Here is a 27,008-nt window from a genome sequence, read left to right as displayed (position 1 = left end):
GGTGAATAATCTAGGTCTAAGACATTTTAGTTTCTTGAACTTAAGAAAAATGAGTTTAAACTTTCCAAAGTAAACAAAGTGCAAAAAAGCAGCTGAGAAGATAGAACTGTTCAAGAAAATGAATACATACAGACCCACTATGCTGTTAGAGCAGATTTATTTTAATTGAGATAGAATGTGACTCCTTAACCAGAGCTAAAATTCTGGGAATAAGAAGAAAGCTATGGCTTGGAATATGACCACCGTGTTTGCATCATAAATATACGCACATATTTTATGAAAGGAAATAGAGGTAATAGTATCTGTTATAACTTTTATCGTAGGCCAAAGACTATTACCTTAAAATTACTCTTCAAGCATTGTTTGAGATGAAAACCACATTTAAAGGTGGATTCTGCCTACTGATGAAAAACGAATTCATGTTAACAAACCAAGGAGTTTAAATGGAATAAATTATAATCAGATGTTAGATTTTGATCGACTTTAACAAAAACAAATGATTCTCTTCAGAAATGAGAATTGATGGCTTAGCCCTCAAAGAATATATCTTTCTTTTAAACTAAATGTCTTGAGAGGAGGGGATCTGCTTAATTTCCTAAAAGGAGACTTGTGATTTATCAGCAGCAAACTGCTGAATTTAAGAAATAAGAGCCCACTTAAATATTTCCTAGACCTTCTGAATGAAGTTGCCGTGATCTGTGGTAGTTCGGTTATGTGGAGCATTTTACAGAAGGTTGGATTGTGCAGGTAGCTATGGAACAGGACCTGTTGGGATGGTAGGTCAGCTCCCCTCTGAATGATACCTTTGCTGCCATTCTTTTGCATATTAGAACTTATTTTTTAACCCTGTAGATTGTAGAAGTCTTTCAGGACCACTGGGTATCTGCTGATTATCTTAGCACTTCACACTTTTTTTTTTTTTTTTTTAAGATTTTACTTATTTGAGAAAGTGGGAACGAGAGGGAGCATGAGTTGGGGGAGGAAGAGAGGGAGAGGAAGAAGCAGACTTCCTCACCGAGCAGGGAGTCCAGCCCAGGGCTTGATCCCAGGATCCCATGACTAGAGCCGAAGAAGGCAGACACTTAGCTGACTGAAGCACCCACTTCACACCTCTTCTAATGAGATGCCGTGTGAGGCAGTCTTGGCTCAGCAGTCCTTGAGTAGAAAAAATTTAGAAAGGGAGGGTGCCTGGGTGGCTCAGTGGGTTAAGCTGCTGCCTTTGGCTCAGGTCATGATCTCAGGGTCCTGGGATCCAGTCCCACATCAGGCTCTCTGCTCAGCAGGGAGCCTGCTTCCCTCTCTCTCTCTCTCTCTGCCTGCCTCTCTGCCTACTTGTGATCTCTGTCTGTCAAATAAATAAATAAAATCTTTAAAAAAAATTTAGAAAGGGATGGGAACACTTTTAATGATAAAAAATGAGTCAGTTACTGCTTCTATCATCCTTCAGTTCAGCCTGAAGAACAGCATTTCTAGGTTGTAATAAATTATGTGAAATACCCAGAGCACAAGCAATACTTTAAAATCTACAGTGATTTATATTGTCATATTTATTTATGTGCATATGTATGTAGAGTTGACACACAATATTGCATTATTTATGATGTCATATTTATAAACATTTTACCTACCTCAAAGTAATTGTATTTCTCTGTGGTCCTGGGGTTAAGGTGAAATGTGTAATAGGTGGCTCTGGGCCACTGGCTAGGGTCCTAGGAAGCCAGCTTGACTGAAATTTTGGAAATAAAAAGTAGCAGTGTCACCAGTGATTCCAGTGATGTCACACTGCTTGAAACTTATGTGTGTAAGAATTACCTGGTATATTTACAAGAGTACAGGTTCCTGGGCTCCCACAAAGATTAAGATTTGGTGGGATCTGTGGATGGGCCCAAGAATATGATTTTTTTTTTTTTCAGGAGCATCCCTCTCCCCAGTGTATCTTCAAGTTGGTATGCTTTATAGTTCGTTGGAGTATTAGATAACTCTTACTCAGTTGGTATGTTTGTATAAGCAGACCTATCTTATTTGAGCTACTGGAAGCATCCAATTAAAAAGATAAATTTTGTGATCTAGTTAAATTTATTGACAACCTGAAAGAGTTTGGAAAGATCATGGGACCTGTCCATTTGGTAGTTCCCTGACAGTGTAGAAGTGGCATAGGTATGTATTATTTAGAAGATCATTGCATGAAGAAAGGATATTCCTTTAAAAAAAAAAATCCTACAAGTAATGCTTAACTAGTGATACTGGTATGATGAGTGGGGAGGTTCTTCATTGACCTGGACTCTGTGACTTTCCTAGCCCTAGACACTAAATGTCTGCATCATTGTACTCAACCCCCCTCCCAAGACAACATCATCACCTCACATATTTCCAAACACTCCTCTGAGGAGTGATGCTTCCCCTGGTAAGAATCAGTGTGAGCCAACTTTAGATATTCATGGCCCCAATGACTGGAGAACTCGCCTTTCTCTCTGCTGTCCCGACCTATGGCCCCTCAGGTGCTGTTTAAGTGTTTTGAGACATATAAAGGGAAATCTAGTGGACGAACGGGTGTGGGTATTCTCTGCCCAGAATTCACTTTCCCTATCTCCCGTGTCTCAGTCCTTTTGTATGGTAAGGGATCAGCTCAGAGCTCCCCACCATGTTTATTCTTTGAGTTCCTTTTATCTGTGACTCTTAAATAATGTTTAACCTTTTACAGTCTCATCATTTTTATTACTGACCTCAAGAATTTATAGTTGAGTAAGACTTTATGTTCTTTGAGGTCAAGGTTGATGGCTTCCATTTATTAAATACTTATAGAATGCTTATTTACATATTTTTGAGGTGAAAACAGAGTCTTAGGGAGGCTAAATCACATGCTGGGGTCACACTGTTAGTAAATTGGCAAGCCCAGAGTTGAACCCAGGCTTTTCTGACTCCACAGTTTTTATCTCCCCTTTATATGCCTCAGATGCTAACTAAGTTTTGTTTAAATGAATCAGTAAGTGAGCCTTTTAGAATAATTTGAGTAGCCTTGATGAAAGCAAGCATATATTTGTGCCCTTGTAACCACCTCACCCATTCGGTGAAGAGAATAGGGAAACAGACTGCCCTTTCATAGATTTTTGCACATAACCTGAATTGTAAGCATGCCTGGAACACATTTGGTTCTGATTTAAAACAAGCTGGCTTGCCCCATTGCCATGTTATTAAAACACAAAAGAAGTATAAACTTCATTCCATTAAATAACCATCTACATAAACTCTTAAAGATTTTCATGGTTTTGGGTTGGGCCAAAGCTAGATATTAAGGAAATGGATATTAATGTTATATATTTTATTCAAAGTACTCTAATTCTTTAACCCTCTCACCAGCCCCTCAACACACTAACCAATATTTTTCTTTCTTCCTCAAAATGTTCCCAGGATGTTAAGGCAGGTACAGCTTGGATTTCAGGCTGCTTATGTCCACTATTTAGAAATACTCCTTGCTTTCAGTCCTTTGTAGCCTGTCAGGATGCTCTCTACTTGAATCTTTTTCAGTTTCCTTTGTGTAATAGTTAAGTAAGTTATTATAGTAGCACTGTATAATGGAACTATAATGTGAACCGCAAATGTAACTTAAAATTTTATAACTACATGAAAAAGAAAAGAGTTGAGATTAATTTTAATAATAAATTTCTTTAACCCCATATGTAAAAATGGTATTGTTTCAACATATAATCCAAATATTACTGAGATTTTTACATTTTTCTGTGCTAAGTCTTTGAAATCCAGTAAGTTTTTTACTCTTACAGTACATCTGGATTCAGACTAGCCATGTTTGAAGTGCTAAATAGCCACAAGTGGTTAATGGCTATTGTTTTGGGCAGTGCAGCTCTCTGGGAAGACCAGCATATCATTGTGGTGTGTTAGGTATTCATAATTACATTAAACTGTATAAAGGCCATGAACATACTTTAGCTTTTGATAAAGCTAGAAGACTGTTGATTTAAAAAAAAAAACACTAATATTATGTAAATACTCAAAATTGTCAGATAGTGTTTATGACCCAGGCCAGACTAACTGGTGCAGGAATTGCTTATGTTAGAAGAAAGAGGCCGGAGAAGCTAAATATTTGACATGAGCAAAATTTCTCTTCATCAGTTGGACTGAGAGTACATTGACGTATGTTAGGGTCATCAGTCCACAAGGAAGTCTTCATTGTCAGGTCAATAAATTTGAAGTCTAAGTAAACTCTTAGCCAGAGTTACTTGAAGAGTCCAAATTAAATGTTGTTTGAAGCAATGAATAATATAATTTAGGTGTTCTCAGATTTTTCTGAATATTTGTTTTCCTCCACTTGATAGCAGCAGATGCTTTGTGAAACTGAAAGCCGACTGACTAGGAAATGTTGGCCTTTGCCTGAGGCTGCACTGTGCCCTGAGTGTGGCGGGGCCACCACTGTCTTAGGTCATCTCCAGCACTGGGAAAATGACAGAGTTTTACTGCCCTCAGAGGTTCGACATGTAAAGAAAGCCCCCTGCAACCTGCATTTTGATTAGTGTAATTCTGTAGAGCACTTAATTTTGGGGTTAATAGAATATAAACCTTCAATAGGCAGAAGTCCCCATTGTTAGAATAGATTATGACTGCTGCCCCCCCTCCAGCATAAATTTTGTCATTCCTGTTAGTTCAGTTGGAAATTTGATGGGAAATGAAATTTTTAAAAAAATCTCACAGGATGTCTTGGATTACTGGTGTAGTTCAATTAGTGGTTCATGCTCTAGGTCCAGATTGTAATGGACGGTCCATCTCTTTGCGCTCATGCTCTTACTTATTGATCCAGTTTAGACTGTGGTAAATTAATAAGGTGTTATCTGTTTTATTTTATGTTTCATTTGATGTGACCTTCCAGTAAAAGTGGCCCTCTTTTAAGTAGTCTGTAATTAGAAATGTATACACTAAATTTTCTCTTTTTGGTTCATGCATTTTGGAGTCTCTTTCTGTCTCGAGGCTAGCTACTGTACTTGGATGTGAATCACAGAGGTTTTCCAAACATTGGATTTCGTGTTTTCAGCTGTGAAGTTTCCTACTGTGGGCATGAGAGTTGGCACAGAATCGGTATTTCCGTCTAGAAAGCGCTAGGTTAATTAAAGCCTGTGATATTCTATGCTTGGTATGATTTCATTGTCCATTATTCATCTCTGATATTGCCACAGGCATTATCCCTTAAATAGCTTATACCCACATTTGACCTTCACACTTTTGTCAGATTGCTTTATACCTTGTGGGCTGAAAGTGATGCTGTGACAAACAGCCTGGGCTCACTCTCAAAGACAAAGAAAGATTTCAAATATGTTACCTGATTTCTTTTTATAATTAAAAAGAAGTTCAAGCTATGTAAAGGCATTCTGAAAAATGCAAAGGAGAAAGTGATGAATGACCCAGTAATTCCACCAGTCAAATAATGATTGTTAATATTTTGATGTTTATTTTCCTTTAAGTCTTTTTCCCCCTAGCATATACATTCATTCTATGTGTATACATACATTCTTTTTTTTTTTTTAAGATTTTATTTATTTATTTGATAGAGAGAGCACAAGCAGGGGGAGTGGCAGGGAGAGGGAGAAGCAGGCTCCCACTGAGCAGAGAGCCTGATTCCAGGGCCCTGGGATCACTACTCAGCTGAAGGCATACACTTAACTGACTGAGCCACCCAGGTGCCCCATGCATTCATTCTTACATAGAGAATTGAGATAATTCTGTATATCCTGTCTTACAGTCTCCTTAAAAAATAATTTATTTCACTTTTGAACATGGGGATTTTGGGGGGTGACTTTTAAAAAAATTCCTGTTAACATTCAGTATTATATTAGTTTCAGTTGTACAACATAGTGATTCATCACAAATGTTCTCCTTAAATCCCCTTGCCTGTTTAACCCATACCCCACCCACCTCCCCTCTGGTGACCATCAGTTTGTTTTCTATAGTTAAGAGTCTATTTCTTGATTTATCGCTCTCCTTTTTTTCCCCTTTGCTTGTTTGTTTTGTTTCCTAAATTCCACACTTGAGTGAAATCATGTAGTGCTTGTCTTACTCTGACTTGTTTCACTTAGCATCATACACTCTGGCTCCATCCATAGTGCTGCAAATGGCAAGAGTTCATTCTTCTTCTTCTTTTTAAGATTTTATTTACTTGAGAAAGAATGTGAGCAAGAGAGAGCACATCAGTAGGGGCAGGTGCAGGGGGGTGGGGAAGCAGCCTCCCACTGAGCAGGGAGCCTGATGTGGGCCTTGATCCCAGGACCCTGAGATTGTGATCTGAGCTGAAGGTAGATGCTTAACTGATTGAGCCACCCAGGCACCCTGAGAGTTCATTCTTTTTTTTTTTTTTTCCCAAAGATTTTATCTATTTATTTACAGAGGGAGAGAGTGAGATCACAAGTAGGCAGAGAGGCAGGCAGCGAGAGAGAGGGCTCCCCACCGAGCAAAGAGCCTGATGCGGGGCTTGATCCTAGGACCCTGAGATCATGACCCAAGCTGAAGGCAGAGGCCCAACCCACTGAGCCACCCAGGCACCCCGAGAGTTCATTCTTTTTAATGACTAAGTAATATTCCCTTGCATATATATTCCACATCTTCTTCATCCATTTATCAATTGATGGCACTTGGCTGCTTCCATAACTTCACTATTATAGATAATGCTGCTACAAACATTGGGGTTCTTGTATTCCTTTGAATTAGTGTTTTTACATTCTTTGGGTAAATAGCCAGTAATTCAATTGCTGGATTGTAGGATGTTTCTATTTTTAACTTTTTTGAAGAACCTCCATACTGTTTTCCACAGTGGCTGCACCAGTTTGCATTCCCACTAACAGTGCAGGAGGGTTCCCCTTTCTGTGTAACCTTGCCAACACCTGTTGTTTCTATTTTGTTGTTTTTAGCCATTCTGACAGATGTAAGGTGGTATATCATTGTAGTTTTGATTCGCACTTCCCTGACGGTAAGTGATGATGAGTAGTAGATGCTCATCTATTAGCCAAGTCGATGTTTTCTTTGGAGAAATGTCCATGTGTTCTGCCCATTTTTTAAATTGGATTATTTGCTTTTTGGGTGTTGAATTATGTAAGTTACTTACATATTTTGGATACTGACCCTTTATCAGATGTGTTGTTTGCAGGTGCCTGGGTGGCTCAGTTGGTCAGGTGTCTGTCTTCAGCTCAGGTCATGATCCTGGGGTCCTGGCATTGAGCCTCACTCCCTGCTCAGAGGGGAGTCTGCTTCTCCCTCTATCCCTCGCTCCACTCTCGTGCTCTTTCTCTCAAATAAATAAATAAAATCTTAAAAAAAAAAAGATAAGTTTTTTGCAAATAAGTTCTTCCATTCCCTAGTTTACCTTTTAGTTTTGTTGATTTTTTTCCTTCACTATGCAGAAGAAGCTTTTTTTTTTTTTTTTAAAGATTTTATGTATTTATTTGACAGAGAGAAATCACAAGTAGATGGAGAGACAGGCAGAGAGAGAGAGGGAAGCAGGCTCCCTGCTGAGCAGAGAACCTGACGCAGGACTCGATCCCAGGACCCTGAGATCATGACCCGAGCCGAAGGCAGCGGCTTAACCCACTGAGCCACCCAGGCGCCCAGAAGAAGCTTTTTATTTTGATGTAGTCCCAGTAGTTTATTTTTGCTTTTATTTCCCTTGCCTCATGGGACCCATCTAGAAAGTAGTTGCTACAGCTGTTGTCAAAGAAGTTACTGCCTGTGCTTTCTTCCAGGTTTATATGGTCTCGGGTCTTATATTTAGATGTTTCATTCATTTTGAATTTATTTTTGTGTACGGTATGAAAAAGCGGTCTGGTCTCCTTCTTTTGCTTATTGTTATCCAGTTTTCCCAACACCATTTGTTGAGAATATCTTTTTCCCACTAGATATTCTTTCCTGCTTTGTCAGAGATGAATTGACCATATAGTTGTGGGTTTATTTCTGGGTTTTCTATTCTGTTATATTGATCTAGTATCTATTTTTGTGCCAGTACCATACTGTTTTGTTTACTGCAACTTGGTAATGCAACTTGAAGTCTAGAATTGTGATGCTCCCAAGTTTTGCTTTTCTTTTACAAGATTGCTTTCTTTGAGGTCTTTCATGGTTCCACACAAATTTTAGAGTTGTTCTAGTTCTGTGAAAAAAGCTGCTCCTATTTTGAGAGGGATTGCATTTAAATGTGGAGATTGCTGTGAGTAGTATAGACATTTTCATAGTATTTGTTCTTCCAGTCCATGAGCATGGAATGTGTTTCCATTTCTTTGTGTTATCTTCAGTTTCTTTCATTAATGTTTTACAGTTTTCAGAATATAGGTCTTTCACTTCTTTGGTCATTTTATTCCTAGACATCTTATTATTTTTTAGTGCAATTATAAATGGGGTTGCTTTCTTGCTTTTTTTCCCTGCTGTTTCATTATTAGTGTATACAAAAGTAACAGATTTCCATACATTGATTTTGTGTCCTGGGATTTTACTGAATTTGTTTAGGAGTTCTAGCAGTTTTTTGGTGGAATCTTTCAGGTGTTCTATCTATAGTATCATGTCATCTGCAAATAATGAAAGTTTTACTTCTTCCTTAAAGGTTTGGATGCATTTTATTTCTTTTGTTCTCTGATTGCTGTGGCTAGGACTTCCAGGACTGTGTTGAATAAAAAGGGTGGGAGTAGATATCCTTGTTTTGTTTCTGACCTTAGGAGGAAAGCTCTCAGTTCACTGTGGGTTTTTGATATATGGCTTTTATTATGTTGAATTATGTTCCCTCTAAACTTACTTTGTTGAGGGATTTTATCATGAATGGGTGTTGTACTTTATCAAATTGTTCTTTTGCATCTATTGAAAGGATCATATGGTTCTTATCCTTTCTTTGATTGATGTGATGTAGAATGTTGATTGATTTGCAAATATGAACCACCCTTGCAACCCAGGAATAAATCCCACTTGATCATGGTGAATGATTTTTTTTTTTTATGCATTGTTGGGTTTGGTTTGCTAGCATTTTGTTGAGGATATTTGCATATATGGACATTGGAGAGATTGGGTGGTAATTCTCTTGTTTTGTGGTGTCTTTATCTGCTTTGGTATCAGGGTAATGCTGGCTTCATAGAATGGATTTGGAAATTTTTCCTCTTTTTCTGGTTTTTTGGAATAGTTTGAGAAGAATAGATACAAACTCTCCATTAAATGTTTGGTAGAATTTACCTGTGAAAGCATCTGGTCTTGGACTTTTGTTTGTTGGGATTTTTTTTTTTTTTTTTTTTAATTAGTGATTCAGTTTCTTTGTGGGTTTTGGTCTGTTCAAATTTTCTATCTCTTCCTGTTTCAGTTTTGGTAGTTTCTATGTTTCTAGGAATTTACCCATTTCTTTTAGGTTATCCAGTTGGTTGGCATATTAGTTTTTCATAATGTTCTCTTAGGATTTTTTTTTATTTCTCTGGTGTTGGTTGTTATTTCTCTCTCATTTGTGATTTTATTTATTTGAGTACTTTGTCTTTTTGATAAGTCTGGCTAGAGGTTTATTACTTTTGTTGATTTTTTTCAAAGAACTAGCTACTGGTTTCATTGATCTCTTCTGTTGTTTTTTAAGTTTGCATATTGTGTATTTCTGCTCTTTTGTTTTTAATATTTTATTTGGGAGAGAGAGCACAAGAGAGGGGGTGAGGCAGAGAAAGAGGGAGAAGCAGACTCACTGCTGAGCTGGGAGCATGACGCAGGGCTTCATCCCAGGAGCATAAGATCATAACTTGAGTTGAAGTCTGATGTTTAACCGACTGAGCCACCCAGGTGCCCCACCTACTCTAGTCTTGGTTATTTTCTTCCTTTAGGTTTTGTTTGTTCTTCTTTATTTAGGTTAAAGTTGTTTGGGATTTTTCTTGCTTCTTGAGGTAGACCTGTATTGCCTCTTAGAACCAATTCTACTGCATCCCAAAGGTTTGTGTTTCATTTTCATTTGTCTTCATGTACTTCTTAAATTTTTTCTTTTACTTCCTGATTGACTAATTCATTGGTTAGTCACATATTATTTAACTTCCATTTATTTGTGGTCTTTCCAGATTTTTCTTATGATTGATTTCTATTTTCAGAGTCTTTTGGTCAGAAAAGATGCATAATATGACTTCAATCTTTTGAATTTGTTGAGGTTTGTTTTATGGCATAATATGTGATCTATTCTGGAGCATGTTCCATATGCGCTTGTAAAGAATGTGTGTTCTGCTGTTTTAGGGTGGAATGTTTGAATATATCTGTTAAATCCATCTGGTCTAGTGTGTCATGCAAGCCATTGTTTTCTTGTTGATTTTCTGTTTAGATGATCAGTCTGTTGATGTGAGTGGGATGTTAAAGTCCCACTGTTAAAATTGCAATACTATCAATTAGTTCTTTTATGTTTGTTATTAACTGTTTTATTTGGGTGTGCCCATGTTGATGCATAAATATTATAGTTGTTATATCTTCTTTTTGGATTATCCCCTTTATTATTATAGTGTCCTTTTTTTTCTCTTGCTACAGTTTTTGTTTTAAAGTCTATTTTGCCCAATATAAAAGTATTGTGAATTTGGATTTCTTTTGACCTCTGTTTGCATAATAAATGTTTTTCCATTCATTCACTTGCAGGTGTTAGGTCTAGAATGATTCTCTTGTAGGCAGCCTCTAGGTGGGTCTTGTTTTTTTTATGTATTCTCTCACCCTATGTCTTTTGATTGGAGCATTTAATCAATTTACATTCAAAGTAGTTTTTGTGTATTTATTGCCATTTTATTACTTGTTTTGTGATTGTTTCTGAAGATTTTCTCTAATCTTTTCTTGTCTTTCTCTTTTTCCTGCTTTTCTGGTTTTGCTTAGTGATATATTTGGATTTCCTTCTCTTTGTTCTTTGCATATATATTAACGATTTTTGATTTGTGATTACCACTAGGTTGGTATATAACATGTTCTGAATATAACAATATATATGAAATTGATGGTCATTCAAGTTTGAACCATTCTTTACTCCTCCTCTGCCCATGTTTCAGGTATATGTTGTCATATTTTATATCCTTTTTTGAGTTCCTTGACTAATTTTTTTTTTTTAAAGAAATACTAATTTTTACTGCTTTTTTTGTTTTCTTTCTTCATACTGTCACATTAGGTCTTTCCTTTCCACTTACAGTCTCCTTTAGTATTTCTTGCAGTGGTCATGAACTCTTTTGGCTTTTGTCTGAGAAACTATCTCTACTGAATGATATCCTTGCTGGGTAGAATATTCTTGGCTGCAGATTAATCCAGTTCAGCACTTTCAGTATATTATGCCACTTTCTTCTAGCTTGGAGAGTTTCTGCCTTCTGGGTTCTCCCTTGTAAATTACTGACTTCTTTTGTTTTGTTACTTATAAATGTTTTCTTAATCGTTTTATTTTGCAATTTTAATTATAATATATTTTGGTGTGGAGCTGCTTTTGTTTATTCTGTTGGATGTTTTCTGCCTCCTGGATCTGGATATGTTTCTTTCTCCAGATTAGGGAAGTTTTTAGCTATTACTTCTTCAAATAAATTTTCTGCCCTCTTTTTACTCTATTGTCTTCAAAGACTCCTACAATAAGAATGTTATTACATTTGATGGAAACACTGAGTTCCTTATGTAGATTTTCATTTTGAATAATACTTTTTTTCTCTCTTTTGTTCAGCTTACTTTCCATTACTCTGTCTTCTAAGTCATGGATTTCTTCCTCTGCTTCTTCCAGCCTGCTGTTTATTCTTTTTCTTTCTTTCTTTCTTTTTTTAAAAAAATATTTTATTTATTTATTTGTCAGAAAGAGAGAGGGTGAGCACACAGCAGGGGGAACAGCAGACAAAGGTGAAGGGAGAAGCAGCCTCCCCTGAGGTAGCCCAGTGTGGGGCTTGATCCCATGACCCTGAGATCATGACCTGAGCTGATGGCAGATGCTTAACCATCTGAGCTACACAGGTGCCCCCACCTGCTGTTTATTCTACCAAGCATGTTTCAGATTTTGTTTATTGAGTCTTTTATCTCTGCTATATTACTCCTTATCTCTGTGTTAAGGGTCTCACTCATGTCTTCCACTCTTTTTTCCTGTCCATTGATGATCATTACTTTAAATCTTTTATTTTTTTAATTTTTTAAAGATTTTATTTATTTACTGGACAGAGAGAGAGGTCACAAGTAGGCAGAGAGGCAGGTCAGAGAGAGGTGGGGGATGCAGGCCCCCAGCTGAGCAGAGAGCCCGATGCGGGGCTCAGTCCCAGCACCCTGGGATCTTGACCTGAGCTGAAGGCAGAGGCTTAACCCACTGAGCCACCCAGGCACCCCAATTACTTTAAATTCTTTATCAGGAATGTTAGTTATATCTGTTCTCATTTAGATCTCTGGTTATGGCTTTGTCTTGTTCTTCCATTTGGGACAGATTCCTCTGTCTTCTCATTTTGTCTAGTCTACATGCCTGCTTCTCTGTTAGAAAAGTCAACTATGTTTCCTGCTCTTGATAATCTTATAAAAAAGAGGTCCTATAGTGCCCTGTAGTGTTTTTCTCAAGGTCCTGACGCTTTAGAGAATATCTCCAGTGTATGCAGCATGTGCTCTTTGATGTGGCCTCTTCTCTACCTTTAGTTGTGGAGGTTGTTCTGACAGTCTTCAGGTCAATTCCTGGGGTATTTATGATGATTTGATAGTTTTGTGTAGTTGTATTCCTGGGATGAGGCAAGACTAGAGACCTCCTACTCCACTACCATCTTCCTCCTGTCTCTTCTGAACATGGGCAGTTTTAACTGCAAAACAACAACAACAACAACAACAACAAACAATATTTTAAAAAAGCATTAAACTGAAGAAGAAATTCATTCTCAAATTACCAACCACTATTTGAAGGAAAAAAAAATACTTTTGTTTGTTTCTTCTTGATTTTTCTCTACAGGGCTACATGCTTTTCTTGCTTTTAAATTTTTTTAAAGCAGGTAAATTTGATTTGTTCATTTGTTCATGTGGTCCCTGAAAACAGGTAGGGAATTTTAGGAAAGATGAGGTCTGAAAATCCTCACACTTACTGTGATATATAACTTTCAGAAGCCATTCTTCATTACTGATGTTTAAACTTGGAGTGTTTTTCAGTTTACTAGGTATTTGAATAACTTTGAGAATTGAAGGAACTTTAAAAATAGACTTAATGTCTACTATTCAATCAATTCTCAGAACTTTATATGCCACTCTTAGATATGAGTGTTAGATATGATTCATGAAAATAAAAAGTTCTTTGGAAGTATATAATAACTACATTTTCTTCATCTTTTTATGATTCCTCTTTCAGTGAAATTGGCTCAATTGTCATGGAAGTTTTCTGAAAACAATAATATACAGAATAAAATATCTCACATAGCTCTTTTAGCATATTCATTAAATTGATCTGATAAGTGAATGTTTTAAAATTTTAGTACTTTTGCTGGAGAATCAGGGTACCTAAATGTTCACATTTATTTTCAGGTGACCTTCACATACAGCAGCCTTCTTGGTTGCAAATGTGCTACAGTTGGGTTGTGTTAAGAAAAAGGGAGAAATGCCTTGAATCTTCATAGAGTTGAAGAATTACTTCTCATTTATTTTTATATTGAACTGTTTTGTTTGTTTGTTTTGTTTTGTTTTGGCTCAGATTCCACAGGGTTGAGGAAAAAACCCATTGCCTATCCAGCGAGTTTTTAAAGATATTCCATTCTGTCTTTTAAATGTGAATACATAATCCTTGTTTTTTTAGATTTGACTCCAGAAAACATTAGATGTTATACTAGAAAAGCATTTTAGAGTGAAAGGGATATTTAAACAAGTTTCCATATGCCTTACGAATTTTAAATTGAGTTCCCCCCCCCTTTAATTCAGTAATTAACTAAATTTACCCTGTAGTTTGGGGGAGTATAATAGTTTACACCTGTTTCAACTTTTGCTGTTTTTATTGGCTATGGATTTTGCCATCCCATATTTCTTGTGAAGCAAAAATATCAAATAAAATATGGCAAAGCATTGGAGAAATTATAATAAACATAAAAATGAATTGTTCAGCTTAAAATATGAAATGCTTTACCTGCACAGCCATGTTTCAGTAGTATTGAAGTAATTTATTCTTGAAGTTCTATGTCATGAAAATAAAGACAGTTGCTTTCATTGGCAAGAATAATCCAGGGTTTTTACAATCAAATGACTAAAGTTTGGAACATCAGGCAGAGGTCATGTTATACAGACAGTTAGAGAAAGCCTGTTAAATCATTTTATGTGTGTTCATGATACTGTGGAATAAAAAAGATGAGAGTGTATTGGTTTATAAGAATATGAAGACTCAACAGAACTGTTAAACCACAGAATATATAGTCAGACTTCAAAGGTCAAGGAATGTCACAACATCAGGATGGCTTGGCTCATTTCACAGGCAGTATTTGCCTCTCCAACCATAGTGAAAAGACAACCATTGAGTCAAGATATTATCATATCTCATGTGTTTTCTTTTTCTTTTTTTGTATCCAGCTCTTATATGGTCTTCCTAAAAGTACCCTGTGTTCTTCAGGCCTTGTGGGAGCTTCCCAGCTGTAGTGTTGGATTAAGAGTAAAATGAGTAGCTTTTTAGTACATTGTTCTGAATGAGAATAGCTAAATTAAGTTTCTATTAAGTTTGGTTAGGGGGAAGCTGTTACCATGAAAAGATCTTTGGCAAGTTGTCACTAAAATTAAGTTTTGATTTTGGCTTAATCTTATTAGTGGGTGACTCTGACTATATGGACCAAGGTTGTAAGTTGAATGAGATCAGGGCCTTGTGAATTTTGATTGACCAGTACAGGACTTAAATATTCATGGAATGAAAGAGGGAACTACTTTTTATTCTTTTCTGCATCTGTAAAATGAACTTATTAAATACCTAAGTTTATACTGAGAGGTAAATATTCTGCAAACATCCTCCCCACAATCTCTCACTTCTTCAGAGGAGTTTATATTTTAATACTGAGGAATTTGGACTATTTGAGAACTGAGCTCTCAAATTTGAGCAGGGAGGATCCTCCATTGGGGTGGCTGAGAGAATGCTTTTGGTGTTATATCCTTCTCCTTTAATTGGCTTCTGTGGCCTTGACAGCTTTGCCTTCATGGGGTCAGTAAAAGGCTGGTAGGAGACTGAGCAACCTGGGAATGAGATAAGGAATAGTTACTATATATATATATAGTGCCTATGACGTGGTCTAACCATGGTTTGTACCTGAGACAATTGGAGTCTCTCACTAGGGTGCTTGGTGGGCTTAAGTAATAGACACTACTCAGGATTTAGGGGGAAATCAGGCTCAGATTGGGAGTTTCGTATATGTCAATACTTGGAAGGAAAGAGGCCAAAGAATTACAGTATGAGTATTTTTGGTGCCATTGAGTATCCCTGCTTTCTCTTTCCCTTGATCTCCTAAGGTTGCTAAAGGTGCAGGTTTCTTTTAAATTTTAGATGTTTTTCTAGAACATAGTTAATTATAATTTGAGTCTAAGGAAAATCCTCTCTCCCTCTTTTTATTCATGCAGGGATTGAAAGGCCATTCTGTGAAGTCTGTTTAGCTGGACTTGGAATGAAGGGGCATTTCAAGGTTGTGACATAATGAGTTTATCAGGAGCAAAATAAGTGTCCTAAAGGAAATGTCTGTAATAAAGTGTACTTGTATTATGAAATTTAAAATGATGAATTCTATGTTGTGAAGGAGTTCCCTGTGGGTGAAAGGCGTCTTGATAGGCCTGTCTTGCTTCATAGGCCTTTGAAAATATCTTTGACTCCAAAGTTTCTTTCTTTTTTTTTTTTATTAATATTTTATTTTTTATAAACATATATTTTTATCCCCAGGGGTACAGGTCTGTGAATCACCAAGTTTACACACTTCACAGCACTCACCAAAGCACATACCCTCCCCAGTGTCCATAATCCCACCCCCTTCTCCCAAACCCCCTCCAACCAGCAACCCTCAGTTTGTTTTGTGAGATTAAGAGTCACTTGTGGTTTGTCTCCCTCCCAATCCCATCTTGTTTCATTGATTCTTCTCCTACCCACTTAAGCCCCCATGTTGCATCACCACTTCCTCATATCAGGGAGATCATATGATAGTTGTCTTTCTCTGCTTGACTTATTTCGCTAAGCATGATACGCTCTAGTTCCATCCATGTTGTCGCAAATGGCAAGATTTCATTTCTTTTGATGGCTGCATAGTATTCCATTGTGTATACATACCACATCTTCTTGATCCATTCATCTGTTGATGGACATCTAGGTTCTTTCCATAGTTAGGCTATTGTGGACATTGCTGCTATAAACATTCGGGTGCACGTGCCCCTTTGGATCACTACGTTTGTATCTTTAGGGTAAATACCCAGTAGTGCAATTGCTGGGTCATAGGGCAGTTCTATTTTCAACATTTTGAGGAACCTCCATGCTGTTTTCCAGAGTGGCTGCACCAGCTTGCATTCCCACCAACAATGTAAGAGGGTTCCCCTTTCTCCGCATCCTCGCCAGCCTCTGTCATTTCCTGACTTGTTTATTTTAGCCATTCTGACTGGTGTTAGGTGATAACGCATTGTGGTTTTGATTTGTATTTCCCTGATGCCCAGTGATATGGAGCACTTTTTCATGTGTCTGTTGGCCATCTGGATGTCTTCTTTGCAGAAATGTCTGCTCATGTCCTCTGCCCATTTCTTGATTGGATTATTTGTTCTCTGGGTGTTGAGTTTGCTAAGTTCTTTATAGATTCTGGACACTAGTCCTTTATCTGATATGTCGTTTGCAAATATCTTCTCCCATTCTGTCAGTTGTCTTTTGATTTTGTTAACTGTTTCCTTTGCTGTGCAAAAGCTTTTGATCTTGATGAAATCCCAATAGTTCATTTTTTCCCTTGCTTCCCTTGCCTTTGGCGTTGTTCCTAGGCAGATGTTGCTGCGGCTGAGGTCGAAGAGGTTGCTGCCTGTGTTCTCCTCAAGGATTTTGATGGATTCCTTTCTCACATTGAGGTCCTTCATCCATTTTGAGTCTATTTTCATGTGTGGTGTAAGGAAATGGTCCAATTTCATTTTTCTGCATGTGGCTGTCCAATTTTCCCAGCACCATTTATTGAAGAGGCTGTCTTTTTTCCATTGGACATTCTTTCCTGCTTTGTCGAAGATTAGTTGACCATAGAGTTGAGGGTCTATTTCTGGGCTCTGTGTTCTGTTCCATTGATCTATGTGTCTGTTTTTGTGCCAGTACCATGCTGTCTTGATGATGACAGCTTTGTAATAGAGCTTGAAGTCCGGAATTGTGATGCCACCAACGTTGGCTTTCTTTTTCAATATCCCTTTGGCTATTCGAGGTCTTTTCTGGTTCCATATAAATTTTAGAATTATTTGTTCCATTTCTTTGAAAAAGATGGATGGTACTTTGATAGGAATTGCATTAAATGTGTAGATTGCTTTAGGTAGCATAGACATTTTCACAATATTTATTCTTCCAATCCAGGAGCATGGAACATTTTTCCATTTCTTTGTGTCTTCCTCAATTTCTTTCATGAATACTTTATAGTTTTCTGAGTATAGATCCTTTGCCTCTTTGGTTAGGTTTATTCCTAGGTATCTTATGGTTTTGGGTGCAATTGTAAATGGGATTGACTCCTTAATTTCTCTCTCTTCTGTCTTGCTGTTGGTGTAGAGAAATGCAACTGATTTCTCTGCATTGATTTTATATCCTGACACTTTCCTGAGAGGAAAATATATAGCGGTACAAGCCTTTCTCAAGAAACAAGAAAGGTCTCAGGTACACAACCTAACCCTACATCTAAAGGAGCTGGAGAAAGAACAAGAAAGAAACCCTAAGCCAAGCAGGAGAAGAGAAATTATAAAGATCAGAGCAGAAATCAATGAAATAGAAACCAAAAAGACAATAGAGCAAATCAACAAAACTAGGAGCTGGTTCTTTGAAAGAATTAATAAAATTGATAAACCCCTGGCCAAACTTATCAAAAAGAAAAGAGAAAGGACCCAAATAAATAAAATCATGAATGAAAGAGGAGAGATCACAACTAACACCAAAGAAATACAAACTATTATAAGAACATACTATGAGCAACTCTATGCCAACAAATTTGACAATCTGGAAGAAATGGATGCATTCCTAGAAACATATAAACTACCACAACTGAACCAGGAAGAAGTAGAAAGCCTGAATAGACCCATAACCAGTAAAGAGATTGAAACAGTCATTAAAAATCTCCAAACAAACAAAAGCCCAGGGCCAGACGGCTTCCCGGGGGAATTCTACCAAACATTTAAAGAAGAACTAATTCCTATTCTCCTGAAACTGTTCCAAAAAATAGAAATGGAAGGAAAACTTCCAAACTCATTTTATGAGGCCAGCATCACCTTGATCCCCAAACCAGACAAGGATCCCATCAAAAAAGAGAGCTATAGACCAATATCCTTGATGAACACAGATGCGAAAATACTCAACAAAATACTAGCCAATAGGATTCAACAGTACATTAAAAGGATTATTCACCACAACCAAGTGGGATTTATTCCAGGGCTGCAAGGTTGGTTCAACATCCGCAAATCAGTCAGTGTGATACCACACATCAATAAAAGAAAGAACAAGAACCATATGATACTCTCAATAGATGCTGAAAAAGCATTTGACAAAGTACAGCATCCCTTCCTGATGAAAACTCTTCAAAGTGTAGGGATAGAGGGCACATACCTCAGTATCATCAAAGCCATCTATGAAAAACCCACCGCAAATATCATTCTCAATGGAGAAAAACTGAAAGCTTTTCCGCTAAGGTCATGAACACGGCAGGGATGTCCATTATCACCACTGCTATTCAACATAGTACTAGAAGTCCTAGCCTCAGCAATCAGACAACAAAAGGAAATTAAAGGCATCCAAATCGGCAAAGAAGAAGTCAAATTATCACTCTTCGCAGATGATATGATACTATATGTGGAAAACCCGAAAGACTCCACTCCAAAACTGCTAGAACTTATACAGGAATTCAGTAAAGTGTCAGGATATAAAATCAATGCGCAGAAATCAGTTGCATTTCTCTACACCAACAGCAAGACAGAAGAAAGAGAAATTATTTTTATTTTTTAAGTAGTCTCCATGCCCAGTGTGGACCCCAATGTAGGGTCTGAATTCATGACCCCAAGATCAAGACCTGAGCTGAGATCAAGATCTGGATGTTTACCTGACTGAGTCACCCAGTCGCCCTTCCTTTTTTCTTTTTTTAAAGTTTTAATATTAACATATTTCCAAATTAGAGAGTGAAAATCATAATTGGTAGTGTTAACTTCCAGGAAACCTATTTGTGGAAGTGTGTGATTGAAATGCTCACATGTGTTTGCTCAGTTTCTGTTCTCAGTTCATGCTGTTGGAGATTTGGTATTTGTACAGAAAGTAAAATTAAATGGTATTGGCATTATGTATTAGGGTTTATGTATTAGGGTTTTTTGCATTTTTTGTTATGTTTTTTTGTTACTGTAACAAATTATAAGCATAATGGTATACAACATAAATTTATTTGTGTAGTTCCAGTGTTGCAAAGTCTGAAATGGATTTCACTGGCATATGTCAATGTGTTGGCGGGTCATCCTCCCTTCAGAGGCTCCAGGGGAGAACCCATTTCCTTGCCTTTCCCAGCTTCTAGAGGCTACCTCTCTTCTTAAGCTTGTGGCCCCCTTTGTCCATCTTCAAAGCCAGCAGCGTAGCATCTCTAATATCTTTCTCCATTGACCTCTCCTTTCTTTGTTATGTGTCCTGCTCTCCTTCTGCTTCTATTGTCACATCACCTTCTTGGATTCTGACCTTCCCACTTCCCTCTTACAAGGACCTTGTGATGACATTGCGCCCACCTGGGTAATTCAGGATTGTCTCCCAAGCTCAACAGCTTTAATTTAATCACACTGCAAAATTCCTTTTGCCACATAAAGTAAGATATTCATACTTTCCAGGAATTAGGGCCTGAACATCTTTGAGAGGCTGTTGTTTAAGCCTGCCCTTAGCATAGAGTTTAAAAATTTTTTTTCTTTTTAGCTCTTCATTTCTTTTCTTTTCTCTTCTTTTTTAAAGATTTTATTTATTTATTTGAGAGAGAGAATGAGTGAGAGAGAGCATGAGGGGAGGGAGAAGCAGACTCCCTACTGAGCCGGGAGCTGACATGGGGCTTGATCCCAGGACCCTGAGATCATGACCCGTTGACAAAAAAACATATTTTTACAAGATTATAGAAGGTGTCTTATATTTAACTATGAAATTAAAGCTGGCTAAAAAATTTAATATTAATACTTGCTATTTCTTTGAGGGAATTTCTTTGAGTTTTGAGTCTTCTACCTAACAGAATGACCTGCCACATTTCTTGGGTCATCATTAATTTTTTCAAATTGTGGTATAATTGACACTCAAGAATCTTTAATAATTTTAGTAAGTGTCCTGGACACACATACACACATGTATATGTATATGCATGTACACACAGTGCTCCTCATCAGTATTGACCAGCAGGTGTTTGGGGTACCATGGCTTCTAGATTTCATTGTCTAGGAGTTCTTGCTCCAGCTCATTTCCTTGTCTTATCCAAGGGGTGCTTCTCCGGTTAACCACTGTTCCACCCTGCACCTGAGTTTGAAACCTGTATGGTGTTTGCTTTCCTTTTTTTCTTTTTAAGAGAGAGCATGAGTTGGGGATGGGTGTCCGGGAGGAGGAGGGGAAAGTAGGAGTGAGAGAGAGGATCTTAAGCAGGTTCCACACCCAGCGCAGAGCCCAACACAGAGCTTGATCTCATGACTCTAATATTATGACTTGAGCCAAAATTAAGAGTCAGGTGCTTAATCAACTGAGTCCCCCAATGCAGTTCGAGGCTTTTGCAAGTAAGATGCTATTGGTTCTTTGTCTCCTCTCTTCTTTTAGTCAAATTGCTTACTCCTCTCCACATATTAAAAAGAAGGTTCACAGACTTATAAGACTTTTGAATGTAGAGACCTGGTTTTCTCCTATATTTATAGTCTGCCATTTAGAAATAAGAACAATTATTCAAAGGTAATGACTTTTAAATTAATCTCACATGAAGTTTTATTGTTGTGTGTGACCTTCTCTATTACCATTTCATCCTCATGATGTTTTGTCTCTTTCTTATAAATGTGAATTAAGGAGTGAATTAAAGTATGATGGCAGCTGAAACCCAAGTTGATTATATAGTCATTGAAAGTGTAGAACAAATAGCTAAGAGTATAAGGCCTTGTGGGATGAACCACCCATTGAAAAGGCAACCTCATGCCTGGGATTGGTTGCAGATAGGAAGTGCTTAGAGCACTATAGTTTATTATATTGGTAGTTGCATTTGCTCATGTCATTCCTTAATTAAGGATGCGATTACTTTCATCTGTGTGTGAAAAGAGACCTGGGTCTTTCAGACAAAAAAAAAAAAAAAAAAAAGTGTGAAATTATCTGAAGTTGTATATTTGATTGAATTAGTATGTTTGTTTTTGTTTTTGTTTGTGACTTTGCACCAGATGAGGCCTGTTCAGGGAGGCACTGAGCTTTGGGAGAGCAAGAATGGCATCTCGCTTATTGCTCTGTTATTCTCATAGTTGATACTTGAGAGGCTTTTGAATACAAAGGCCGGAAAAAAAAGAAACTATTTTAAATGTATACGTTTTTATTTACAGCTGCTGCTGAAGGAAAAGGCAAAAGTGGGGAAGACTTTTTTCAGAAGGTAAGTTGCTTTGTACTCCTGCCTCTTAGTGATAATTCAGGAGAAGTCAGTGTGTCTCAATGGTTACACTCAAGGCCCATGAAAGCTCCCCTTCCGTATGAAGGCAAATAGGTTTTGATGAGACAGCTGGAGATGCTCAGGGCAAAGAAAGGATGAGATGTTGTTTGGGAAGTAACCGTTCTAACTTCTTGGTCCTCCTGAGCAACTCTAATGAGGCAAAGAGGCAGTGAAGGCTGCCAGGTATGCTGTGCTGGTTGTCTTTCACGGCTACCTCTGTTGCTTCTTTCCCCATATACATACTTGACCTGTCACGTGGAGAGGAATCCTTCACAGCTTTCCTCATTTCCGGTAAGCACGACCATGGGTGGGGTAATAATAATCAGTGAAAGATGAACCTTTAGACATGCTTGCTCACTATTGGTGATGGTGTCCAGTGTGTCCTGACTGTCCTCTGGGAGTTCTGAACTTCACTGAAGCCAGTCTTGCTAGTCATATTTAGCAAAGGGAACTGGGAGTGGACCTGATTGAAAAATGGAGGTGAGAACTATGATTAGCAATTGATTATTCCTAGTCAGCTCTATTTTAAAGTAAGAGTTTTGTATAGGGAAGATGCCTATCCTTTCAAAGAGATTGACTCAAGTTCATGTTCTTTTTTCATTTATTTGGATTTCTTATATTTGTGTCTTTGTTGTTGGGATCCAGAAAGCATGTGTATAACAACAAATACACAGATATTATGGAGTGATATAAAGCAGCAACTATAGATGAGGTTAAATAATGCTGTAGAAGGTCATAAGCCTTTGGAAATCACCTGTGTGTAACCAGATATAGCCTTTACAGCCTCTTTATTTTTTGTTCTGTGTAATCTACATTTTTTTCTCTTTTGTTAGCTTCAACATTTTCTTCATTCTTTGCCAAGAATATGGAAGCAAATATTTTCAGCCAATATTGCCATTTCTTCATTCTGAAAGTATTTACCACCTGCTGTATTCCACACGCTAGAGAGACTAAAAAGAGCAAGGCATAGTCCTTGCCCTGAAGAAATTTAGTCTGCTGTTTGGCAGTAAAGTTGTAGAGATAGCAGGAGAGTCTGGTGCTAGAGAGGGTTAAGCACTTGACTGGGGCTCTAGGAGATAAGAAAGAACTTCTTGAGTACTTAGGAGTAGTAGTTAATTGAAGAGTAGGCTTGGGTGGGCTGGGAGGGCACTCTGGGCAAAGAAACAATGTAAGAAAGCTAAACAGGGTTGGAAGAATTCCTGTGACATTTGGCTTGCACACATGACATCCGTGGGGTTCATAGTTCATGGTGAGATATAATATCTTATGAAATATCTTATATGTATTGGGGGGCTTTCCTAAAGGGACTTAAATTTAAAAAATTTTAGAATGCTATGCTGGCCAAATAGAATGTGTCTGACCAGAGTTTTCTATCCTCTCTTTAGGCTCCTGTTGAAGTTTCTGTACTTACCTGAAACCCCTTACTTGGCATTATCTGATAATGGTTGATATCTGACTTATCATTACCTGGGCATTTCAGAAGCCTCTTCCTGTACCTCAGGAAAGCTTGCCATGAGGGAGGAAAGGAGAAGACAAATAACAGAAATCACAGATCTGCTTTGGGTTGGCTGTGAAGGGACAGATAGATGTGATCTGTGGAAGGATTTTATTCATTGTTTTTTAGCTTGTGGACAGATGGAAAAAGCAGATTGTTCAGCTTTGTTTGACTGAGACATTTGAAAAACTGAATCAAAACATGGTGTATGTGGTCATAAAGGACCTTCATTCTTAGAAGATTTGCTAATATTTATCACCCTTTGTGGAGCCATATATACATTCCAGCTGTTTAAATAGAAACACATGTTTGAATCCAGGAACATGTGTGCGTCCAGCAAACCATACATTGGAATCATAGATTCCATTCCTGGTCACAGGTTAATGAAGTCCCTAAATAACTAAATGGGAATAGTTTTCATTTCTTTATTTTCTTCTTTAGTTCAGTAGAATGTCTTCCTGATAAATGTCCATGCAGATTTTGGATAGTCACCCTGGAAAAGAAACCTGTGACTTAATAAAAGGCAAACATTCCAAATTCTAAAAGAGTAATTTTCAGTGTTTTGACCAGACAGGAGTAGACATTATGGTTCATCTATAGTAGAATGAAGTAATGGAGAAGTATTGAATTGTTCTCCAGGAGCTGACTTCTAGTTTCACACATATTCCAGTTTCAGATAATGACATTTGGGAAGTATTTATGAATAAGAAATGAGAAAATAATTTTCTTTTCTCAGAGTTAGGCAGATATGAAGGCTGTATATGGTCATTATTAGAATATGTTCTGGTTTTGATTCTTGGTGTGTATCTCAAACCAAAATTAAAATCTCTCTTGAGTTGACTTTAAAATTTGATCACCCTTATTGTTTTATAACATCTAAGCTTTGTACTGGCTTTCCCTAGAGAGGAGATTGGAGAAGGAGTGTGAGGCTTTTATATGTTAATTTTTGTATGATTAAAATGTATATAAAATCATATGCTTTACTAAATTTAATTATTCTCACAAAAATTTTTCAAATTAAAAGAAAAAATCTTCAAGAATAAGAAATCTTTAAGAATTTGATTTGGTAGATTTGCAAAAGAGTTTGAATTGTAACTTAAAACTACTAAGGTCATCAAATACATTGTTTCAGATTCGGAGCAGTGATTGTTCAGTTTACACTGGAACTTCTCCTATAGAGTCACATTTATTGTTTCAGAGATTTACCTGGTTTCTACATACTGTTTTATCACATGTATTTGCAAAGTTTTATTTCCCCTGGTACTCTATTAGAGCAAAAGACTAACCTGTTATAGCAGAGAAACTCAATGATTTGGTGGGTTAAAGAACAGTTATTTGTTTTCCTTTTTTGTAACATTATAAGGAGAATATTCCCCGTTGGTGGGTGGCTCTGTCCTATGCTATCAGTTAAAGACCCCGATTCCATCTAAGAAGTAGCTCTGCTACTCCTTAAGGAATGGACCTCCTCTTTGTGGTTGGTTTGGGTGAGCACCATGTGTAAATGGGAGCTGGTAAGAAAGAAGAAGAGTATCCCCAGTCTTAGGCCTAGACCTGGAGGCATATGTCATGTCTTATATCCAGCTGGAGAAAACTTAGTTACGTAGGCTTACCAAACTGTCATCATGGGGAGGGAGGGGGAGGAGCGTATGGAGGAGGATTGATTTTTGCAAGCACTGTCTACCAAAAGGCAGATAGTTCTGAAAAATGGGTGTAGTCGAGCGTAAGGTCTTCCTGTGGTATGCTTGGGAACCTTTTGTGTTAGTTTTAGGGCTGCTGAAACAGTGTATCGCAGACTGGGTGGCCACAGAAATTGACTGTCTCACAGTTCTGGAAGTCGGAGTCCAAGAACAAGATGTCAACAGGGGTGGTTCCTCACAGCTGACCATGAAGGAGAACCTGTGCCACTCCTGTCTCTAAGCTTTTGGTGGTTTGCTTAGCATCTTTGGTGTTCCTTGGCTTGTAGAAGTGTCCTCCCCATCACTGTCTTTGTCTTCACAGGCATTCTCCTTGTGGGTGTGTGTGTGTCTCTCTCTCTCCAAATTTTCTCTTTTTGTAAGGACACTGGTTATATTGGATTAGGGCTTACCCCAGTGATCTCATCTTACTGATTACATCTGCCGTGACCCTGTTTCCAAATAAGGTCATAATCTGAGGTACTGGGAATTAGGATTTCAACATAGGCATTTTTGTGGGACACTATTCAACCTATAAACATTTCTTAATGGAGGAAATCATTCTTTAGGAAAATTCAGTATAATTAGAAAATTTTCCTCAAACTGTAAATGTTATTTATCATACTTTAATCTACACATTTTAACCGCCTAGGCGTTTATATTAAATTTATTCTTTTTACTTATAACAAGTCATTTCTAAATTGTCTAGAACAAATATATAATTAATGCAGAAGAAAAAATGTAATCTGTCATCCCATCTTTGAAAAAGAACTATTTATATACTCTTAGCCTTTTTTGTTTGTGTTTATTAAAAATGCATATAAAGTGCTTTTTAAATATTCTCTGATTGGCTGGTAGAATTATAAATCAGACTGTTTACATTGGGTATATTCCAAATGTTTTTCTGTATGAATGCTTTGCAAGATCTCCAGTAATTGTACTTTTTATTCTTTGGCTGTAACTATACTTACAAAAAGGAGGGAAGGGATACAACTTTATCATTTCTCTCTAGCTCGCTGTCCACCTCTCATGTCAACTTTAACTGAAACACATGGAAATGATCTGCCAGGATTTTTACAGTTCTTTGGGCAGTTGTTCATGGCTTACTCACTGTCTGTCCTGTTTCCTTTTAATCAGTTCTTTTTTTTCTTGTGAGATGACTATGGCCCCATTGGAGGGAAAATGTGTTACAGTATATTAGATGGGGATGAGTATAGCAATTGTGCTATGAATGTGACTCATCAAAGCACAGTGCTTTATTTAGGAATCCTGAATCTTAATGGCTGAAGAAGACAAAATCAGGTCAGCATCAGAACTGATGAAAGCTAGGTTTTCCATTGCATCGGGTTATATACATTATTTCTTCCCAAAGTACACATCACACATTTTTAATGCAGGGATGGTTTATAAAAAAAATGTCAGTTTGGAAACTGTATTGTATTGGAAACTGCGCTGCATTTTTAGTACCCTCAAACTCATCCTTTTAAGGCAAACAGATTACTTTCGTCATTTTAAGACTGAAAAGTAGCAAGTGTTACCAACTGAGGAAAATTGTGGAAGGAGTATTTGTTTCCCTATGCACCACAAAATGAGTGTTTTAGTTAATCTTAGGGACTTCTTTAATCTTTTTATTGGAGCAGGGGCCAAAGCAGAAATTATAGAACTGCTTCTGCTTTTTCCATGGGTCATTTTTTTGTATGTGTTGAATAGATATTCCTCTGGTAATAGAAATAAATTTTGGTTTAATTATTTAAAAATGAATTCAATTAACTATAGCCTAGGATATACTTTCTCTAGCACTAAGACTTTATGCTTAAACATTTTAAATTCTGTGTAAGTAAAATTAAGATATTTTAAAGTTTTAATCTTGGTGTTTGTTTTAATAGGTAATGTATTCACATGGTTCGCAATTCAAACATTACAAAAAGGTGTATATACAGTGAAGAGTATTTGGTGTCACAGTTCTGAAGATGTGTGGAGAAGGTTATGCAGCATTAAAGTGTTGATTCTAATTTTAAGCAAAAGTGATCAGGAATGGATGTCACCAGTTAAAGGTAGTTA

The 27,008-nt window shown here is 37.3% G+C and overlaps 1 protein-coding gene across 3 annotated transcripts in view; it reads left to right on the top strand.

The window, feature by feature from the left end:
- BICC1 (BicC family RNA binding protein 1) overlaps positions 1-27,008 on the top strand; it is a 262,003-nt gene that overhangs the window by 62,103 nt on the left and 172,892 nt on the right. For all 3 annotated transcript variants that reach the window (XM_045069916.1, XM_045069915.1, XM_045069917.1), the window contains exon 2: positions 21,676-21,722. In XM_045069916.1, coding sequence (XP_044925851.1) covers positions 21,676-21,722 — 47 coding nt within the window. The remainder of the gene's footprint in view (positions 1-21,675; positions 21,723-27,008) is intronic.

This window comes from Mustela putorius, unplaced genomic scaffold, assembly GCF_011764305.1.
Source record: "Mustela putorius furo isolate JIRA1106 unplaced genomic scaffold, ASM1176430v1.1 tig00003949_pilon_pilon_pilon, whole genome shotgun sequence".
Lineage (NCBI taxonomy): Eukaryota > Metazoa > Chordata > Mammalia > Carnivora > Mustelidae > Mustela > Mustela putorius.
Note: the sequence above shows the minus strand (reverse complement) of the source record. Positions and strands in the feature narration are given on the sequence as shown.